Source organism: Ostrinia furnacalis, unplaced genomic scaffold (assembly GCF_004193835.3).
Source record: "Ostrinia furnacalis isolate ACB-3 unplaced genomic scaffold, ASM419383v2 OfSCF7336, whole genome shotgun sequence".
Lineage (NCBI taxonomy): Eukaryota > Metazoa > Arthropoda > Insecta > Lepidoptera > Crambidae > Ostrinia > Ostrinia furnacalis.
The window spans coordinates 1,016,057-1,037,571 of NW_021137575.1; the positions used below are offsets into that span (position 1 = coordinate 1,016,057).

Here is a 21,515-nt window from a genome sequence, read left to right on the forward strand (position 1 = left end):
TCTTTTATGATATTACACTACAGGAACTCTATGCGAACAATGCGAACTAAGTAATTGCCTCAAATATTTTTTTGCATTTGATCTCAATTTATCTGTTAGGTTTTATTCTGGGCATTCCGTTATGTTACAGTGTCAAATTAAGGAAAAAAAGATATTTGAAAACTGCGGTAACAGTTTTTCAGACTGTGGGAAATGATTCTACTCGACCCTTTCGACAAGTTGACTTTAAAATCTGCCACCATGTTGAATCTTACTTTATGTACTCTACATAACTCTTCATTAAATAAATCATAATTTTATCAATCCATGAATCTTTCATGAAAATCCTCTGCTGGACGCAATCCTCCACCAAAGATCGCCATAGCCCTTCCATCCACTTCCTACCTTCTCCTAATCGTCGCTTAATACTCTACATTTTTATCTTCTTTAATACAAAAATAATCGCAAAATGTGTTGGTAAGCGCATAACTCAATAACGCCTTTTACCAATTCTTTTTTTTAATGTTTGTTGAAGTTCTAGGATAGTTTTTACGGCAAGAAAAGTTCGAATAATTTCCGGGAAAATCCTAAAAAAACTCGTTTCATCCCTAAGGGGGTAAAACGGGGTCCACCACTCTACGCGTACGAAGTAGGGGGCGGCCGCTAGTTTTACTATAAATGTTACTTAGTTCAATGATTAAGTATGAAGTACAAGATCGCCGATCGTAGAGTTGACTCTAATAAGCTCTAACAGCATCTAAATCTTTAAATGAGCCTCGTCAACCGAAAACATTTTAGTCCTCAAGATCAGAAATGTAAATTAGACGGATGTTAGTGATTTTTCTTCCGCAGTGAAATAAATTCTACCAACCTTGGCCATACGTCTGTAAGCAAGTGATTATAAGTGGGTATCTACAACTAGCTAAATACTCCCATATCCGTGAACGTTGGCCTACAATCATGCCCATTGTCCGTGGCTGGCTTGGCCGATAATTAATTTAGTTAGTCTATAAACCATTTTATAGAGCAACTAATACGTTTATTGACAATAAACAGCATGTTCTTATTACGTGTAGAATACGGCTCAAGTTTGAGCTAAACAACTAACGTTTAATGTAGAGAAAATCGTAATGTCTGTGCGTTACCGACTTTTTATTAACTTAAAAAACTTAGATACTGTCTTGCAAAAAAAACTCTGTTCTAAATAAAAAAGCAAACTAGACTACCTAACTTGGCTCTACTTAAATATTTTATAATGTTATTACAATGATTTTCCTTCTTCAGACTCTTACGTTTGTAATAGAGTCGACTCGTCACAGGAAATGTAAATGGGGACAGCGAAAATTATGTTAATTCGTCACACATCATACTTAATAATAGTTCCTATGCCTCGTGAAAAATTGACGCGTACTTTGAAGACGAATTTACTGTCAATACTTATACCTCGTACAAAATACGAATATTACAAATGTGACGAATCTTGCAACCCATTGACAAAAACCCGCCCAAGTAGCCTTAAACGGTCAACCGTCGTTTATCAACTTAAATAAACGCAAACAGAGCCGCGGGCGACAACTAGTTAGCCGTTGTAGGAACTGGGCGTAGTACTTACATCTGTCGAAAGGACCTTGGGTTTTGAAAGTCTGCAAGCGGAACGCGCTCGTTGCCTTCTAGGAAAAATCCAGATCATTGCAATAATGTTACCGCAAAATTGTATGTTTATGGTACCTATTGAGAACAAAAAATCTGATGTTTTTCGTTTCCTCGCTTTAAAAACTGTGGAAAATTGCTATCTGATATGGAAGCATTAACGTANTAACTATGTGGTGTTATGTTATTGATATACGTTATTTATCTAGGGTAAGGTGGTTTATATTAATGATTGTCTTACTTATATAATTAGGACAACCAAACAACATCTGGTTTTAAAGAAACTTTCAATTTCAATTACTCTACTGAAGTTTTTTATACTTTGAACCGGGATTTTTGGCCTCGAACCTCGATTTATCTAACGTATTGCCCGAGACCCGAGTACCTACGAGATTAAAAAGCTATAGGTACATAAACGCTCGATAACAATAATATAATGTTACGCAACAATTAAAGTAACACGAGACATCAGCTAAGCCTACTTAACTTAGATATTTACAGGTGGTTACGGCAAAAATAAAAGCATTTATTTAATAAAACTGCAAAAGAAACGGGTCTGATTATATTGGTCAGGCTGTTACTAAGCACCCACTCCCGGCCGCTATCCCACTACTGCCCGATACGGAGACTTTTGGCTGCTGGGTTTCCCCCCTGGCCCGGTTCGCCTCTCCTTAATGAACCTGCACCTCCCAGACTCCTCCGGGAGGTCCATATTAATACCAGGCTTAGTGCGGACGTCCAGTCAACATGGGCCACTCAGCACCAGGACTCCCGACCTCAAACCATCCTCCGATTCCGACCTCCGAGTAGCCGGATTACAGGAGACGCCACGCTCCCAGTCGAAAGTAGTGGCGAAATTGTAGGTATCTTTCCGTATAAAAGAACCATATTTCAAATTTGTTAAAAAATAAGTTATTGGCATGCTCTCACAAATTTTTCGAAAATTATTATTTTAAATACTTTTGTTTTAATTATTATGCCTTTTGTGAAATAAAAATATTTTCTTGAAAATGAACGCCATCTATTTTAAATAGTTCTAACTAGGTCGTTTAGTGCTATTAATAGCATGGTAAATTAAAGATGGCTGCTTACAGTTTGTATTATTAAATGTTCAGAAAAATAGATGGCGCTATTCAGTAATTACAAATTATTGAAGTTTTTTTCTTTCTCCTTGAAGAAATTAAATTAATTTAATACGTACGTGAATTAAATGTACATAGTCTACGTTTGTTTCAGTTTATTTAATTAAAGTTTAGCTTCACATATTCAACATAAACATAAACCATGATTGGTCACAAAACATCACAAAAAGTTTTGACAGTTGACAACAGCTGTCCAAACGTTGAACTTTGTCTTTTGTTTGAAAATCTCGTACAACGGCGATTTTTACGAAATTTCGCTAATACAGGACGAAAATAAGAAACACAATCATGAATTTCATAAAATCCTCCAGTCCTGACCTAGGAGATGCCAAGGAAATCGGTGATTTCAACAGGTACGTAAAACTAACGAGTATTTGAACTTGCGCGCTGTAATGTATTGATTTTCCTTCCAAAAATAATCCGAAGGATGTAAATAAATCATAACGCTATGGCAAGTGAAATTTCGCGGTATTTGTACAGGTTTTGTTAAAGAACATGTTATAAATTTTAAATACAATTGTGTTGGTGCTTTCTTAGGTGTTCAATCGAAGATACGCCGGGTTGGACGCCTGTAAAGCCTAGATTGGGAAGATTTGTGGATGTTTACTCACCGGAACATCTTAATTTGACACCTAGAAATGTATGTATTTTTATCTGTTTCCCAGTACAGCATGTACCTATTGATTTTTTGTCTATTTTTAACTAGAGAAATATCATTACAGAAGCCTAAATTTGATATACATGAACTGAGGAATGAAAGCCCTTGCCAATATACACCTGAAAAATATCCAGAAATTGATTACAGGTGCAGGTAAGCTACTTTCTCTGAATTATCAAAATTTTACCCTTTAAAACTATATAAACCAGCCTTACAACATACACAAACACCAGTAATTAATTACTATAAGGCAACACTACATTTTATACACTTGCACACTGAAGTATTCTAACATTACCATTTGCACTTCACTAATTTATACCATCATAACAATTGACTAACATTCTTGACTACTAAATTAACTGTTTCATCAATAAAACAAATAACATACCATTGCATAAACATAACTGTTGTTTATAGGACGGTCAAACCACAGCCACGCTTGCGCGATGTATTTAGAAACAGCTCATTTGAAGGTAACCAAAGCTTCCCACGCTTGAACCGTAGAGTTCGGCCCATCAAGATGGAGCTAGAAACACCGACTAAAACCAAAACAGCCATTGACTTTGTCAGAGGTTTGTATAACATAGCACTTTGTCTTTTTAACATGCTTAACATCAAGGTGTTGGTTTTTGAAATGCACAGTAACTGTTGTTTGTGACGAACTGATCAAACATAAATAAATTATTTCATTTTTTTCTGTCCTTTTCATTGAATTTAGTTGTTGTCGTAAAAGTTAGTAATAATAGTGTTGTAGTAGTTAGCAATATTGTTGAATGTGGTATTAATGTTCAAATAACGTCCTTAGTTGACGGCCCAAATGGACTCCGATTCAACACATCACTGGCAACTGGTGAAGTTACTGGCNTGACTGGTTCCCCAGCACAGTCGCAAACTGACCGCATCCAGCAAGCCATCAACCCAAGCAAGGCTGTCTTCACTATTGAACCTAACTCTTCTAAAGTAAGACATTTTTTCATCATTATATGTTGGCACACTCACACACCACACCTAGATCATTCTGTTGAGTGCCTGAAAGCTTCCTATTACAATATTTTCCTAGAGAATGTGTTACTTTTGAAACATACAGATCTTTACTTTAATAGCTCTTTCAGGACCTTCAGACAGTTTTTATATTGAGGTGTGTGTGGAATGTGGATAGAACAGAAAAGTGTCATAAGGTTTATCATATTATAAGACTCAATTCTCAATATCTAATTCACCACTTACTTTTGATTTCAGATTCTAATTGTAAATAACAAAGCATGTTCCTTGCTGGGATATTCCTCCGGAGAGTTATGCGGTCTCAGGTTTTCTGATCTCCTTCACAAACGGAGCTGCAAGATCTTCAGTCTGCATGAGCCTGAAGATGGAGACGTATCTGAAGACCGGACTATTGTGTTGCTGAGTGGAAAGGTATTTGTTAAATATAATAGAAAATAAAAACTGAGCCAATTTAGAAACCCTATTTTCAGCCAGCAGCATCTAGTAATCAGGCGATATCTGGCATAGCTGTGATTCAAGAATGAAAAGCTTTGTATCTGGGCTCCTTCAAAAACTAATGATTTACGGGTAATAAATTCATATTTTTTTATTCACAGGTGGTAGAATTGCTATCAAAAGATGGCGGCACAGTGCAAGTCTCGCTGTGGATCCGACAGCTGGACAATGACGGCCCCTGCTTGGTGGTCGCCGAACCTGTCAGCTGTAAAAATGTACTGGTTAGTAAACATTTTAATTAGATAACATCTGTTTTTGTTAACTTGGTTTTAAGAATGGATTGTAGAATTAGCCTTCTACTCCTATTTGACGCTCAACTTTAATGGTGGAGATGTGTTACTACAGCTGGATTAAACCTCCCATCGTCTCCCTAGGCCAGAAGCTGAGTACGCCCTTGACAATGCCTATTTGCTCCAAGTCTATGTGCTTTTGGTCGGTTTCAAATTATAAAATCATATAGCAATTAGGTACTTTCAGTTTTTTGTTACTTATCTACACAATAAACTCGACAATTAAATCTATTTCTGAACAGTGAGATAATTTGGCCACTATTGACTTTTGTTATTAAACCATTCCAGACTCCTATGAATCGACTCATAAAATCTGACAAAGTTGACTTAAGTTGGGAATAAAGATGATGATGTTACCGTTGCCGGATCGATCACTCAGTACAATGAGGGCTATCGTTTTAGCGCTCACCAGTTGGCGCCACTGTAGAGTAAGGTCCTGTCAATCGCCAGGGGTGCCAACTGTTAAGTATAAAAACGATAGCCCTCATTAACATTCTTCTTTTCCAGTTCACGATAGATGCCGACACGGGCGTGATTCTGTCCTGTTCGAGCGAAGACGCCGCTCTGTTGTTCCAAGCGGATACCACAGACAAGTTGATTGGTCTTCCCATAGCGTCTCTGGTGCCGTCCATTCAGCTGCCTACGGCTGATGCACCGATGACCAGAAGTGTTTCTAAACAGAAGGCGACTGGTAATAACATAAACTTAGTTTTATATTTCTATAGTTTCAAACGAAGACAACTACAGAAGATGGCACAGATTTTTGATATTTCGTCATTTGTGCTATGACATTGACAACTAAATAGACAAACATTGTCGTCGCACACATGCTCGTTACATTAATGAAAAGTGTCTGTGAATGTATTCATTTTCAGGAAGAACATTAGACGGAGGCACTTTCCCGCTATGTCTTTGGATATCGAAAGCCGATATCGCCGAGAACTCTCCATGGACATCTATAAAGTCTTACAAGGATAGACCTATTCTCGAAGTTACTGTTAGGGTGAGTAAAAATAATTTTGAGACCATAGTTTGTGTTCAAATAGTTGTTTAACGTACCTTTTTACATCACATTAGCCAAAGGCCATTCACAACCAACCGTATTAGTATTCATAAAATCACAAAAATCTATTGTTAGACAAACGTTTGTATTTTGTGTCGCCTGGTCGTGTACTTTACCCTATTTGAATAACGGTTCACCGTATAATACTGACACACTTACTAAATTAAAATCTATGAACCCCTGTGTGATCCTTCGTTTGCATGCGAAAAAGCGACATGACCGTAGGGTCATTATCATTTCTATAAGCGGACACATATTAGTAAGCATAGAAGTATTTGTCGATTCTATTATTCTATCTATTCCAACAGGTCACATACAACGTCAGTGGCTTGCTAGTAGTCGACGAGAGCGGCATCATAACCGCTTGCAACCACCACTTCGCCATGCTGACATTCGGCAAACCACACGCAGAAGTGGTGGGCCACCACATCGATGACGTCATCCAACACTTCTGCCGCGAGGCTGACATGGTCAAAGTTCCAGATCGGGCGCGACAGATGACGTTATCGCCAGTCAACAATGATAACAATGGATCAGGTACTGAAACAAACGGAATTGCTTATTTTTGGATTTTTTTTTTATGTATTGTTTTTAATCTGAAGACAGCTATTTCCCATGTAGATTTGCTCTGTAACGTTTATTTTTCTTATCTGCTGTTTTTATGGAATCTTCTAATGGCGCAAATATGAAGAATGACCTATTTGCCAAACAATTTTATCACACGGATACATAGGATGTTTTAATCCATGTCATAAACATCGACTTTCTTTATTGTTAGTTTCATTTCCGAGAGATCCTTTATGACAGCCCAGAAAGTCATATTTTGTGTAGTTTGCCGCTTTTTTAAGCAAATGCAGGCTTGCATTAGATTGGAAACTGAACTAGGAATCGAGCCCGATAATATAAATAGAGCATTGTTTGCTAAACGGCATACAATATCTAACTACGGACACTTAGAGACTCCTCTGCTATTATCTCCTCAGCGTCAGACACAGATGAAGACTCCTGCGGAGCATTCAACGGCAGCCAGAAGTCAGCCTGCATGTCTCTCAACGTCCAGCCTTCTGTCCTCTCTACCACCAGAGAGAAGTCTTCCAGCGCCCTCTGTCTGGACAAGTCCTGTAGCTTGGTGACGCATACGCCCACGCCTACTCAGGATATGGTATCCAGTATCAGTACTACGGAACAGAGGAACGATATATCGGCGCTACCCGATGTTACTTCAGGTAAAATAAATATGATAGAACTTCGGCATTTACAGTCGTCTAGAAAACATATTTTAATAAATAATTTTAAAAAAAGATTCCAGACCAAAGTGTTTACTACTGCTTCTTTCTAATGCACTTGTTAACAGATATAAGGCGGCACAATACCAATGAGGGCTATCGTTTTTATACTTAACAGTTGCCACCCCTGGCGATTGACAGGACCTTACTCTACAGTGGCGCCATCTTGATGAGTGCAAATGCGATAGTCCTCCTGCCACTTTAGCGCTCACCAGTTGGTGCCAATGTCTTCGCTACTAGCAAGTGACAGGACCTTACTCTACAGTGGCGCTAACTGGTGAGCGCTAAAACGATAGCCCTCATTAAAATCTGTTGCCACAATGTTCAGTTGTATAGATGAAAGTACGTAAAGCTTAACAATCAGGTTTTTTATGAAGTTGCTAATTGCAGAAAAAGAGTATAATTATGTAGTCATTCTGTCATAATATGTCAGTACATGTGTTGTGTTGACTATACTTATTAATGTTGTTGTTTGTTAATTTTCAGGCATGTCAGGAATATCAATCGACGACGAGAACTACTGCCCCAGCAGCATCTCCAAATCGCGATCCGAAAACATACTAAGGTCTGAACACAGCAATCCAGCCATAAAGCTCGTTTCAAACAAACCTTCGGAGAAATCCGACTCTATCTACTACACGTCACAGCATTCCCAAGAAGTGACGCCCACAGGAAACGCGCCGCGAGTTAGACTGAACGACCCGTCTTTAAGGCTGTCTTTTGATTCCAGCAAGTATAGGTCGCTAAAGGCGAATTTGCCGGGGCAAGTGAGAGACGACAAGAGCAGTCTTTCGCTAGATTTCTGTGACTCTAACGAGACTAGTGCGGACTTTTTGACGCCAATAAACGAAATGCCACCGCCAGGGTGTGAGATTGAAGATCTCCCGAAACATAATGGCAACGAGAGTATTGATAGCTTGAGCAATGACAATGATTTGGAAACGCAGACCGAGTCAGCGCCGAGGAAGAAATATGATGGTAAGTGATTTATGATCTCTTGCCAATAAACTTCCATGACTTCGTTTATATCTTCATAAACATAGATACAAAGAGCTTGATATTATAATATTAATTTGTAAGATGTTTGTCAAAACAATTGTTTTCTTTATTACTTGTCACTTCTATATCACCTACATTAGATCGCCATCAAATTATTTACGTGAGACGTGCTGCCATTATCTTCCATCGATATAAGAACATTTCAAATCCCCCTTTGGTCTTATCAAAGAAAATACCATAGCTAGCTATCTTGTTCCCTACAGATGACGCGCCCGAAACGCCGTGCGTGGCGAAACGACTCCTGCGCAGTCACGTGACGACATCCACGCCGCAACACGTGCGCGCAAGTAAAACTGACCACTGCGACTGCACTACTGAATGCCAGCACCGAGACGGCACTTATAGAGGCGTTGTGCTGCATAAAGATGGGACTGAACTTAGTGAGTATAAAAACTTTTGCTTAACAATCCAGCTTTATGTGACTGCTTGTTAGAGACGAATACAGCTTCGCCCTAGGTAGAGAGAAAAGGTTGGAGACACTACACTCGAAGTTGACAATTATGTATACCTGGGACAAACAGTCCAGTTACGTAGGTCCAACTTCGAGAAAGAGGTCAATCTTCGAATCCAACTCGGCTGGGCAGCGTTCGGGAAGCTTCGCGATATTCTCACGTCCGAAATACCGCAGTGTCTCAAGACAAAAGTCTTTGACCAGTGTGTGTTGCCAGTGATGGTATACGGAGCTGAGACGTGGTCGCTTACTATGGGCCTCATAAGAAGGCCTAATAAATCCCTTATTGCTATGTAAAAGACACATGTTTCCTCTTCAGACGTGCTATACACGGTGTCGACAATGCAACTGGCCAACGGCAGCCGCGTGCGATGCGTGTGGCTGGGAGTGCAGTTGGAGGACGCGCCGCGCCACACCACGCTTGCTTCCAGCGTGGCCTCCACCGCCGACAACTCGCTGATACTGGTGAGTGCCCCCCGTGACCCCCGCCCCCCTTGCAAGGGCTTAGCTGGTGGCCGCGTGCGCTGCGTGTGGCTGGGAGTGCAGTTGAAGGACGCGCCACGCCACACCACGCTCGCTTCTAACGTGGCCTCCACTGCCGATAACTCGCTGATACTCGTGAGTGCCCGTAACCCCCTCCCAGCGTTGCAAGGCTTCAATTGGCCCTGGCAGCCGTATACGCTGCATATAGTTAGAGTAAATACAAACGAGTAGGTCATCTTCATAGAAACGCACCGAGCGAAGCGAGAGAATTCGGGGCAACTCACCGCTAATCCACGCTAAATTTTGTCAGTGTGTGCGTGCGCTCCGCATACGTATTGGCGCGCTCACATACAAACCGCGCTCGGGCGTTTCTATGAAGATGACCTACTCATTTGTATTTACTCTGATATAGTATTCCGAACACTGTTGAGTAGCTTATTTTTGATAGTTGCAAAGGTTTAACAGACGAGGCCCCCACCAACCGGCCATTGTGGAAATCATTGGGGGAGGCCTATGTTCAGCAGTGGACGTCCTATGGCTGAAATGATGATGATGAAACAGATGAGGCCTAAATGATAACTGATATTTCACCTTTAAAAAAAGTTGCATATCGCTCGAAATAAGGAAGCAATTTTATTTCCACAGTCTTATAAATGTTCAAGTGATGGCATAAGTCATTGATTTCACAAAAAAATTGTCAAACTGGCAATCGAATAAATAGACAGGATAGAAATCGTTTGATTATACGATTTGATATTCTAATATAACAATGTCTGTGACGCTAAGCTTTGCACAGCTGCACATTTTAAATTAGGTACTTGCCAAATAGAGTCAATTTTCTTAAATCTCGCTTCCTCGTAACTCCAGTCTTAAGTAAGTTGTACCAAATATACGTAATTTTCCGCAAACAATTATCTCGCAGATAAATACTGAATAAACTACTAACACTTTGGTTATTTATTGACCAAATTAACTGCTACTCACCATTTAGAGCAATATCATCAAACACGTCATGTTTGATCAAACAGTTCAAAATAAAACAGGCAAAGCTATTGTTCATTCAGTATTGACTATTTTTCAGTATCACTTCCAAAGACTATCTTGAACATTGGCTATTGAATAATACATAATGAGTGAACTTCAAGTGTGCATTCCGAATTTGTTTCCGCGGTTACGTCATCGCTTCCGATCTATTTGGGTTTGAACATTGTGCTAATTTACACCTTATTTGTGCTAATTTAAAGTATAATATCCACATACGTGAATTTTGAATGAACTTCAAAGATTTTATTGTATATATTTGTATGAGAAGTGACTGTTTCCGATCAGGAAAACAAATAAAATACATATTTTTGACAAAAATGTCCCAGTTTCAGCAGCTCTATCTTTTCTTACAAATAAAGATCCCTCGTTAACGGTAACTTTATCTGCTAAATATCTATATCCAACAAATGAAATTATAAGTTATTTTTAAGCTGACAGTGTTGACAGAATAAGATGCTAGAACTTTTTCAGCTATTTATTTATTTTATTTATTTTATTTTATTTATTATTCATTATTGAGCAATTACATATTTGATCCAAATAGCGTCCTAAATCCTCTTTAGGTTTGTCTAGACGCTATTGTTCTCTATACAAATAAAAACAGACATAGACATATTCTAATGCGACGCTATTCGTAGGTCTGACAGTTGACAGTTGCAAATCTAGAACTTTTGCAGCTATTCTAATCTGAAGTTCTAGATCCAATCTCGGGCTTATGCTCGAGTTTATACTCAAGCCTGCAATAGATACACGAGTCAAATGGTTGGTCCTACTAATTACAGGCTTGACTCTATGTTATCTGTTATTAGCTTCGTTTAAAATACAAGCCAAAGTGTTCACAAATCTCTATTGTTATATTCTTAACGCATTCACCAACAGGGCAACAAGTCGGCAAGCAGCCGGCCGGCGTCCATGTCTCTGATGTCGCAGTGTGGCGAAGAACAAGTGGCCGGCGAGTATTGCAAACACTACGTCACGCTCAAGCAGATTGGTGAGTTATTCTTAATTGCGTAAAGTTTAAATTAGGATGTACCCTTAAATGCATAATGTTGGCGAAAGTTTGCTATCGTAATTAGAACCTTGAGATAAAAGTTAAAAGCAATGAAAAGAAAAGATTAATTCATGCGTATGAATAAACTTACCACTATGGAATTGTGTAAAATCCTCGTAAAAAAAATGCTAACGCGTTCTTGCTGTTATTATTGCACTGGTAAATAGTTATTTATTCGATAAATGGAACACAAGGCGTGGTATTTATTACCAGTTGCTAATAAATACCACGCCTTATGTTCCATTTATCGAAGCTTGAATGGGTATGACCTATGGTTGGTGCTAAAACTAGTTATGAGCGTAGAATTTAGCGTTAGTCTTTCCAATTAATTTAATATGAGGTTGTATCGATCTGTAATCACATTGTATTATTGCCTTTTTAGGATTCCGTAGTCAAATGGCAAAAAACGAAACCCTTATAGATTCGTCATGTCTGTCTGTCTGTCCGTCTGTATGTCACAGCAATTTTTTTCCGAAACTATAAGAGCTAGTATACTGTTGAAACTTGGTAAGTAGATGTATTCTGTGAACCGCNTTACTGGCTCCCCAGCACAGTCGCAAACTGACCGCATCCAGCAAGCCATCAACCCAAGCAAGGCTGTCTTCACTATTGAACCGAACTCTTCTAAAGTAAGACACCTTTTCATCATTCTATGATAACATGTGGATAAGGTGTGGTTTGTACACCTATATCATGCTGCTCAGTGTTTACCTTTTTTTTTCAGAAAATGTGTTATTTTATACACACATCTCTAGTTTAATAGTGCTTTAAAGAACCTTCAGACAGTTTTTATATTCAGGTGTGTGTGGATAGTTCAAAAAAGTTTCATATGCTTTATCATATAAGACTAAATTGTCAATATCAAATTCATCACTTACTTTTGATTTCAGATTCTAATTGTAAATAACAAAGCATGTTCCTTGCTGGGATATTCCTCCGGAGAGTTATGCGGTCTCAGGTTTTCTGATCTCCTTCACAAACGGAGCTGCAAGATCTTCAGTCTGCATGAGCCTGAAGATGGAGACGTATCTGAAGACCGGACTATTGTATTGCTGAGTGGAAAGGTATTTGTTAAATATAATAGGAAATCGAAACTTAGCCAATTTACAAACCCTATTTTCAGCCAGCAGCATCTAGTAATCAGGCGATATCTGGCATAGCTGTGATTCAAGAATGTAATTCAAAAATTAATGATTTACGGGTAATAAATTCATATTTTCAACCGACTTCAAAAAAAGGAGGAGGTTCTCAATTCGACCCATATGTTTTTTTTTCTATGTTTGTTACGCGATAACTCCGTCAATTATGAACCGATTTGAACAAATCTTTTTTCGGCATATAGGTAATACCTCAAGGGTGGTCCCATTTAAATTTAATAATAAAAATGACAACCCCCAAGGGTGGAAAATTGGGGACGAACTTTTTTATAAGTACGCAATATCTCCGCCGATTATGAACCAATTTGAACGATTATTTTTTTGTTGAATAGGTATTATCAAAATTTTTTAATTTTTAGTTTCTTTTTTTGTCTTCACGCATTTGAAGTCGGTTATATTTTTTAAAAAAGTTAATTATTTTTTACACAGGTTGTGGAATTGCTGTCAAAAGATGGCGGAACAGTGCAAGTCTCGCTGTGGATCAGACAGCTGGACAACGACGGCCCCTGCTTGGTGGTCGCCGAGCCCGTCAGCTGTAAAAATGTACTGGTTAGTACACATTTTGATTAGATTACCTATAGTCCTACGTCTGCGTATTTGGTTAATGCATTAGTTCTAATGACGCATTAAACAGAAAGGCTCAGTTTCAAGTGTGACTACAACTTTCTCAAAGCGAAAATCAGTTTTTCTGGCAGAAAATAAAAGTTTAAACAGGCCAAGATAATAAATATTTTCGTAAGATGTCTATTTTCAAGGAATTGCCTATTTACAAGTACATACTATCGGCAACAGTGTTAACTGCCCATTGCCAGTCATGTCATCTCGTTCTATCAAAGAATCACCATTTGATGAGAGCGAGAGCAAAAACGGAAATGGATAGTTAACAGTGTGGCCGTGTGTACATAGGTGGGACACACAAATTGATTAGTTACTTTGCAATGAGGGCTATCGTTTTAGCGCTCACCAGTTAGCGTCACTGTAGAGTAAGGTCCTGTCACTTGCTAGTAACGAAGACAGTGGCACCAACTTGTGAGCGCTAAAGTGGTAGGAGGACTATCGCATTTGCACTCATCAAGATGGCGCCACTGTAGAGTAAGGTCCTGTCAATCGCCAGGGGTGCCAACTGTTAAGTATAAAAACGATAGCCCTCATTACTCTCAGTTTTGTTACTTGGTATCTTGAAAAGTCCTATTGAGCTATGCCAGAAACCTGTAGCAGGTCATAAAGTATTACAAGAAACCTCAGTTACAAAATTTAACACAATGTTACAGTATTTACCAAAATAGTTTTTTTAATATTCTAATTCTTTTGTTTTGTTCCAGTTCACGATAGACGCCGACACGGGCGTGATTCTGTCATGTTCGAGCGAAGACGCCGCTCTGTTGTTCCAAGCGGATACCACAGACAAGTTGATTGGTCTTCCCATAGCGTCTCTGGTGCCGTCCATTCAGCTGCCTACGGCTGATGCACCGATGACCAGGAGTGTATCAAAACAGAAGGCGACGGGTAATAATATAAACTTACTTTCATCTATCTTATATAATAATTCGTAGGTACTGCAGCTTATTTTTATCTAGGACCTAATACCAACATAAACGACAAGAAAAATAACGTGATCGACTTTACTGTGACACCAGGTATGCTCACCGTACTAATAGCCAGCCCCCATCAGTCTTTAGAACACCAATAACCACAGCCAGTATGGTAGTGTTGTTGTTTATCTGCAGATGTGTGTGAAAAACCAAACCGAAAATATGTACTGAAGTTTAGATCGTTTCATCCACGAGGTCGCGCCCCACCATTCTTCCACTAATGTTTGAGTGTTATCGGTACACGCTAAGTTTATCCATGAGTGCACACGCACACTACAATAATGACGCTCGGATCAAACTCCCTGCGCTTCACTCGACCAAAAATTGGTGTGGCGAGTCTTCGTGGATGAAACGATCTATAATTATGTAGCAAGTTATTAATTTAGGTTTTTGTATAAATGTTTACAGGAAGAACATTAGACGGAGGCACTTTCCCGCTATGTCTGTGGATATCGAAAGCCGATATTGCCGAGAACTCTCCGTGGTCATCAATAAAATCATACAAAGACAGACCTATTCTTGAAGTTACTGTTAGGGTGAGTAAAAATCATTTTGAGACCATTGTTGTGTTCAAATAGTTGATTAACGTGCCTTTTCACATCACATTAGCCAAAGGCCATTCACAGCCAACCGTATTAGTAGAGAGGCGTCGTTTACTGCGTTTCCCGAGACTACCTATTCATAAAATCACAAAAATCGATTGTTAGACAAACGTTTGTATTTTGTGTCGCCTGGTCATGTACTTTACCCTATTTGAATAACGGTTCACCGTATAATACTGACACACTTACTAAATTAAAATCTATGAACCCCTGTGTGATCCTTCGTTTCCACGCGAAAAAGCGACATGACTCTACTATAATTTCTATAAGCGGACACATATTAGTAAGCATAGAAGTATTTGTCGATTCTATTATTCTATCTATTCCATCAGGTCACATACAACGTCAGCGGCTTGCTAGTAGTCGACGAAAGCGGCATAATAACCGCTTGCAATCACCACTTCGCGATGCTCACCTTCGGCAAACCACACGCAGAAGTGGTGGGCCACCACATCGATGACGTCATCCAACACTTCTGCCGCGAGGCTGACATGGTCAAAGTTCCAGATCGGGCGCGACAGATGACGTTGTCGCCAGTCAACAATGACAACAATGGATCAGGTAATAACATTAAATACAATCGTGGAGAATTTCATGAAGATATTTAATGATTTATGTTTCGTCTGAAACAAGCTCTCTGCTATCTAATTTTACCCTGGTGGGAGGTTCAACATTAGCTTTATAAATAACTATGAAGAACTGTACAATTATAATGGAAATCATGATTCTGTATGTTATTATTTCATCGAATTTCATTGTAAACTCTAATCTAAACATTCGGAACACTGGCACTGGGTTGTTGTATGTATGTTACATTATTTTGACATTCTGGCAAAGAACTCTTTTTTTCTGCGTTCTTTTTCCACCACCTTATTTTAAGTGAAAATGGCTCAACAGTACATCACGTTTCAAAATTTGTTTATTAAATTTATTGAAAAAAAAGTATGTCACGTCTCAAAAACTCCCTCACATTATCTCCCCAGCGTCAGACACTGACGAGGATTCCTGCGGAGCATTCAACGGCAGCCAGAAGTCCGCCTGCATGTCTCTCAACGTCCAGCCTTCTGTCCTCTCTACAACCAGGGAGAAGTCTTCCAGCGCCCTCTGTCTGGACAAGTCCTGTAGCTTGGTCACGCATACGCCCACACCTACTCAGGATATGGTATCAAGTATTAGCACCACGGAACAGAGAAACGATATATCGGCGCTGCCGGATGTTACTTCAGGTAAGACGCAAACTTTAAGAGTAGGCGCACACCGTTGATTTTTAATTGGCCGATAGTTGTGCCCGATTTTAAATTGTATGAAGAATCGGCCAAATCGAATCGGCGTAGTGTGCGCACTCCCATACATGCCCATACTGATTAACTGCCCGACTAAACTATCGGCCGACGAAAAATCAACGGTGTGCGCCTACTCTAAGACGAAAAAAAACAGTTGAATCAATCAAATAAGGTTCGAGTGAATAACGAACTAAACGAATGCCACATTTGTCCAGTACCTTATGCAATGTTTTTTTATGTAGTTGCAATAAAAACTATTTTTCAAAAGAAAGTAATTATACTTATGTGACTGTACTTAATTTTCAGGCATGTCTGGAATATCAATCGACGACGAGAATTACTGCCCCAGCAGCATCTCAAAATCGCGGTCCGAAAACATACTAAGGTCTGAACACAGCAATCCAGCCATAAAACTGGTTTCAAACAAGCCTTCGGAGAAATCCGACTCTATCTACTACACGTCACAGCATTCCCAAGAAGTGACGCCCACAGGAAACGCGCCGCGAGTTAGACTGAACGACCCGTCTTTAAGGCTGTCTTTTGATTCCAGCAAGTATAGGTCGCTAAAGGCGAATTTGCCGGGGCAAGTGAGAGACGACAAGAGCAGTCTTTCGCTGGATTTCTGTGACTCTAACGAGACTAGTGCGGACTTTTTGACGCCAATAAACGAAATGCCACCGCCAGGGTGTGAGATTGAAGATTTGCCGAAACATAATGGCAACGAAAGCATCGATAGCTTAAGCAATGACAATGATTTGGAAACGCAGACCGAGTCAGCGCCGAGGAAGAAATATGATGGTAAGTGATTTATGATCTCTTGCCAATGAACTTCCATGACTTCGTTTATATCTTCATAAACATAAAAAAGAGCTGGATATTATAAGCTGGAGCGCTTTCTAGAATCTATAATATTAGTTTGTAAGATGTTTGTCAAAACAATTGTTTTCTTTATTACTTGTCACTTCTATAGCACCTACATTAGATCGCCATCAAATTATTTTAGTGAGACGTGATGCCATTATCTTCCATCGATATAAGAACATTTCAAATCCCCCTTTGGTCTTATCAAAGAAAATACAATAGCTAGCCATCTTATTCCCTACAGATGACGCGCCCGAAACGCCGTGCGTGGCGAAACGACTCCTGCGCAGTCACGTGACCACTTCGACGCCGCAACACGTGCGCGCGAGTAAAACTGACCACTGCGACTGCACTACTGAGTGCCAGCACCGGGATGGCACGTATAGAGGCGTGGTGCTGCATAAAGATGGGACTGAACTTAGTGAGTATCCAAACTTCAGCTGAACGATAACTTTAGACAAAGCTTTATGTCGTTATTTGTTAGAGACAAATTATACAGGGTGGAAACGATAAGTGATCTCACTCGATTATTTCTAAACTATACAAGATATCCAAAAACTGCTTACTGATCCTAAAAGTGCTTCATGAGCTCTATCCAATGGTACCAATAATAGGTTACGTAATAAATTGGATCTATCTGAAAATTCAATGTTTCCAGCCTCCATACATTTAGTAAAATCTCATAATATTAAAAACTATACAAGATATCCAAAAACTGGTAACTGATCCTGAAAGTGCTTCAAGAGCTCTATCCAATGGTACCAATAATAAGTTATAAAATAAACTGGATCTATTCGAAAATTCAATGTTTTCAGCTTCCATACATTTAATACTGCCACAACCATAGCACTCATGTCTTGATAATATTATAGCAAGTAAAGCCTAAAACCAATGTTTTCCGTGAAGAATTTTAAATAAGAATGCAATTCACGAATTAATTTTAAGTGTTTATTATTTAAAATAAAAAAATTAACACTTCTAATATTGTGTGGCTGGCATAGTGGCATACATTTAGTAAGGAGGCTGAAAACATTGAATTTTCGGATAGATCCAGTTAATTCTGTAACCTATTACTGATATCGTTTAAAAGAGCTCGTAAAGCACTTTCAGAATCAGTAATCAGTTTTTCGATATCTTGTATAGTTTAGAAATAATCGAGTGAGATCACTTAACGTTTCCACCCTGTATATACCCTCTCTGCCTTAGAAAGAACTGAATAGGACTGCACAATCTCTCTACTCAGCGACTATTCAGCTCAACGAGATTGTACCGCCGAGATAAAACGTCTACTGTGAGTCACGTGACCACATTGACTTCGAAAACTATCATACGCACTGACCACGATTTCATTATTACAATCGACAGACCATCAGAATGTTTGTTAATAGAATCACAACGGATTTGTTTGACCTTAGTAGGTGATCTCTTCAGATGCTTCTTAGTATCCTGATGCTAGCCAAGTACTTACCCTTGACCTAGAAAAGAATAAATGTATGTATACCTTATTGCTGTCTAAAAAGACCCATATTTGCTCTTCAGACGTGCTATATACGGTGTCGACGATGCAACTTGCCAACGGCAGCCGCGTGCGCTGCGTGTGGCTGGGAGTGCAGTTGGAAGACGCGCCGCGCCACACCACGCTTGCTTCCAGCGTGGCCTCCACCGCCGACAACTCGCTGATACTCGTGAGTACCCGCGTGACCGCCACCCAAGGCCCCTAGCGGCCACGTGCGCTACATGTGGCTGGCTGGTAGTATAAATAGAATAACATATCAAGCTCGCCTCCAGCATGGTCTCCACCGCCGACAACTCGCTGACACTCGTGATCAACAGGAGTCACCTGTGACCCTCGCCCTCTGTAGCAAAGGCTCTGCTTGCCTTGGCAGCCGCGTGCGCTTCGTACAGTACTTGGGATACTCATGCATGAGTAACTCATTATTTGATAGTTCAACGGTTTGACAGACTTGGCCTTGATTTATTTGTTATGATAAAAAAATAATATTCGATTGTCAAACTGATAATCGAATAAATAGTCAGAATATAAATCGTTTGATTATACGATTTAATATTCTAATACAACAAGCGTCTCACAGATATCCTGTCTGTGAGACGCTTAACTTTGCACAGCTGCACATTTTAGATTTCTTGCCAAATAGAGTCCATTTAAGTCACATCTTAAGTCTCGCTTCCTCTTAACTCCAGTCATAAGTAAGTTGTACCAAATATACGTAATTTTCCGCAAACAATTATCTCGCAGATAAATACTGAATAAACTACTAGCACTTTGGTTATTTATTGACCAAATTAACTGCTACTCACCATTTAGAGCAATACCATCAAACACGTCATGTTTGATCAAACAGTTCAAAATAACAGGCAAAGCTATTATTGTTCATTCACTGTTAGCTATTTTTCAGTATCACTTCCAAAGACTATCTTGAACATTGACTATTGAATAATACATAATGAGTGAACTTCAAGTGTGCATTCCGAATTTGTTTCCGCGGTTACGTCATCGCTTCCGATCTATTTGGGTTTGAACATTGTGCTAATTTACACCTTATTTGTGCTAATTTAAAGTATAATATCCACATACGTGCGTTCATTGAAAGATTTTATTGTATATATTTGTATGAGAATTAAGTGACTGTTTCCGATCGGGAAAACAAATAAAATACATATTTTTGACAAAAAAATTCTAGTATCAGCAGCTCTATCTTTTCTTACAAATAAAGATCCGTCGTTAACGGTAACTTCATCTGCTAAATATTATTATCTATATCCAACAAATGAAATTGTAAGTTATTTCAGCTGACAGTTGACAGAATAAGATGCTAAAACTTCTCAGCTATTCTAATGCGACGCTCGAGCTATTCGTAGGTCTGACAGTTGACAGTTGCAAATAACATACTAGAACTTTTGCTGCTATTCTAATCCGAAGGTCTAGATTCAATCTCGAGCATAGAATCAAACCTGCAATAGATACATGAGGCAAATGGTTGGTCCTACTAATTACAGGCTTGACTCTATGTTATCTGTTATTAGCTTCGTTTAAAATACAAGCCAAAGTGTTCACAAATCTCTATTGTTATATTCTTAACGCATTCACCAACAGGGCAACAAGTCGGCAAGCAGCCGGCCGGCGTCCATGTCTCTGATGTCGCAGTGTGGCGAAGAACAAGTGGCCGGCGAGTATTGCAAACACTACGTCACGCTCAAGCAGATTGGTGAGTTATTCTTAATTGCGTAAAGTTTAAATTAGATTGTACCCTTAAATACATAATGTTGGCGAAAGTTTGCCATCGTAATTATTAATAATAATAATACGTTTATTATCAGACCATTATGATCCATACATTGTGTTAGTAACAATATTATACTTAGTAACAATTTTATAGAACCTTGAGATAAAAGTTAAAAGCAATATAAAGAAAAGATTAATGCATTCGTAAGGATTAAACTTACCACTATGGAATTGTGTAAAATCCTCGTAAAAAAAATGCTAACGCGTTCTTGCTGTTATTATTGCACTGGTAAATAGTTATTATTCGATAAATGGAACACAAGGCGTGGTATTTATTACCAGTTGCTAATAAATACCACGCCTTGTGTTCCATTTATCGAATCTTGAATGGGTATGACCTATGGTTGGTGCTAAAACTAGTTATGAGCGTAGAATTTAGCGTTAGTCTTTCCAATTAATTTAATATGAGTTTGTATCGATCTGTAATCACATTGTATAATGGGGATGATGACTGGGTAATGATATCGAAATTCTATTTAGTCCATCAGACAAATAATAAAAAAATTTGGAGACATATTTTTTTTATTTTTTTCATAATCGAATAATTACAGTATTATATTGACCAGGGTGTCCACATTCTGGAAAGTCAGGGAAAGTCAGGGAAAAGTCAGGGAAGCTCATAGCAGTCAGGGAAAGTCAGTGAAATAGAGGGGTCACCTGGAAAGTCAGGGAAACATTGAGGTTTGTCTACCAAAACACTGTTTGTCTCCCGTAATTTCCCAGTGATTGTAAAATGAGGGATTTAATTAATTTATGCTCTAGAAAGACCTTTTATCTTGACTATCGAAGCATTCTTTTTTCAGGTTTGGAGTGATCTACATTATGACTTTGTTTTTAGTCATAATTGTATTACTCCTTTTTAGTTTTTTATCCAATGAAGTGGATTGATCTAAATTATGACACAATTTTGTTCATAATTAGATTACTTTCATATAGTTTTTTTTTTCAGTATTAGAGTGATAGATCACTCTGTTATGATTTTTTTTTGTCATAACTAGATTACTCCTTTTTGTTTTAATAGTTGTACTTTTTTGTTTCAGTAAAATGATATATTTTCTAT

At 38.8% G+C, this 21,515-nt stretch overlaps 1 protein-coding gene across 1 annotated transcript in view; it reads left to right on the forward strand.

The window, feature by feature from the left end:
• Positions 1–2,935: 2,935 nt before the first annotated feature.
• Positions 2,936–21,515, forward strand: part of Pask (PAS domain containing serine/threonine kinase) — a 29,173-nt gene continuing 10,593 nt past the window's right edge. The window contains exons 1-16 of the mRNA XM_028319854.1: positions 2,936–3,124; positions 3,309–3,411; positions 3,494–3,582; positions 3,850–4,004; positions 4,238–4,296; positions 12,199–12,285; positions 12,547–12,720; positions 13,243–13,362; positions 14,136–14,319; positions 14,814–14,941; positions 15,340–15,568; positions 15,991–16,233; positions 16,597–17,088; positions 17,396–17,572; positions 18,691–18,836; positions 20,267–20,378. Coding sequence (XP_028175655.1) covers positions 3,060–3,124; positions 3,309–3,411; positions 3,494–3,582; positions 3,850–4,004; positions 4,238–4,296; positions 12,199–12,285; positions 12,547–12,720; positions 13,243–13,362; positions 14,136–14,319; positions 14,814–14,941; positions 15,340–15,568; positions 15,991–16,233; positions 16,597–17,088; positions 17,396–17,572; positions 18,691–18,836; positions 20,267–20,378 — 2,563 coding nt within the window. The 5' untranslated portion in view covers positions 2,936–3,059. The remainder of the gene's footprint in view (positions 3,125–3,308; positions 3,412–3,493; positions 3,583–3,849; positions 4,005–4,237; positions 4,297–12,198; positions 12,286–12,546; positions 12,721–13,242; positions 13,363–14,135; positions 14,320–14,813; positions 14,942–15,339; positions 15,569–15,990; positions 16,234–16,596; positions 17,089–17,395; positions 17,573–18,690; positions 18,837–20,266; positions 20,379–21,515) is intronic.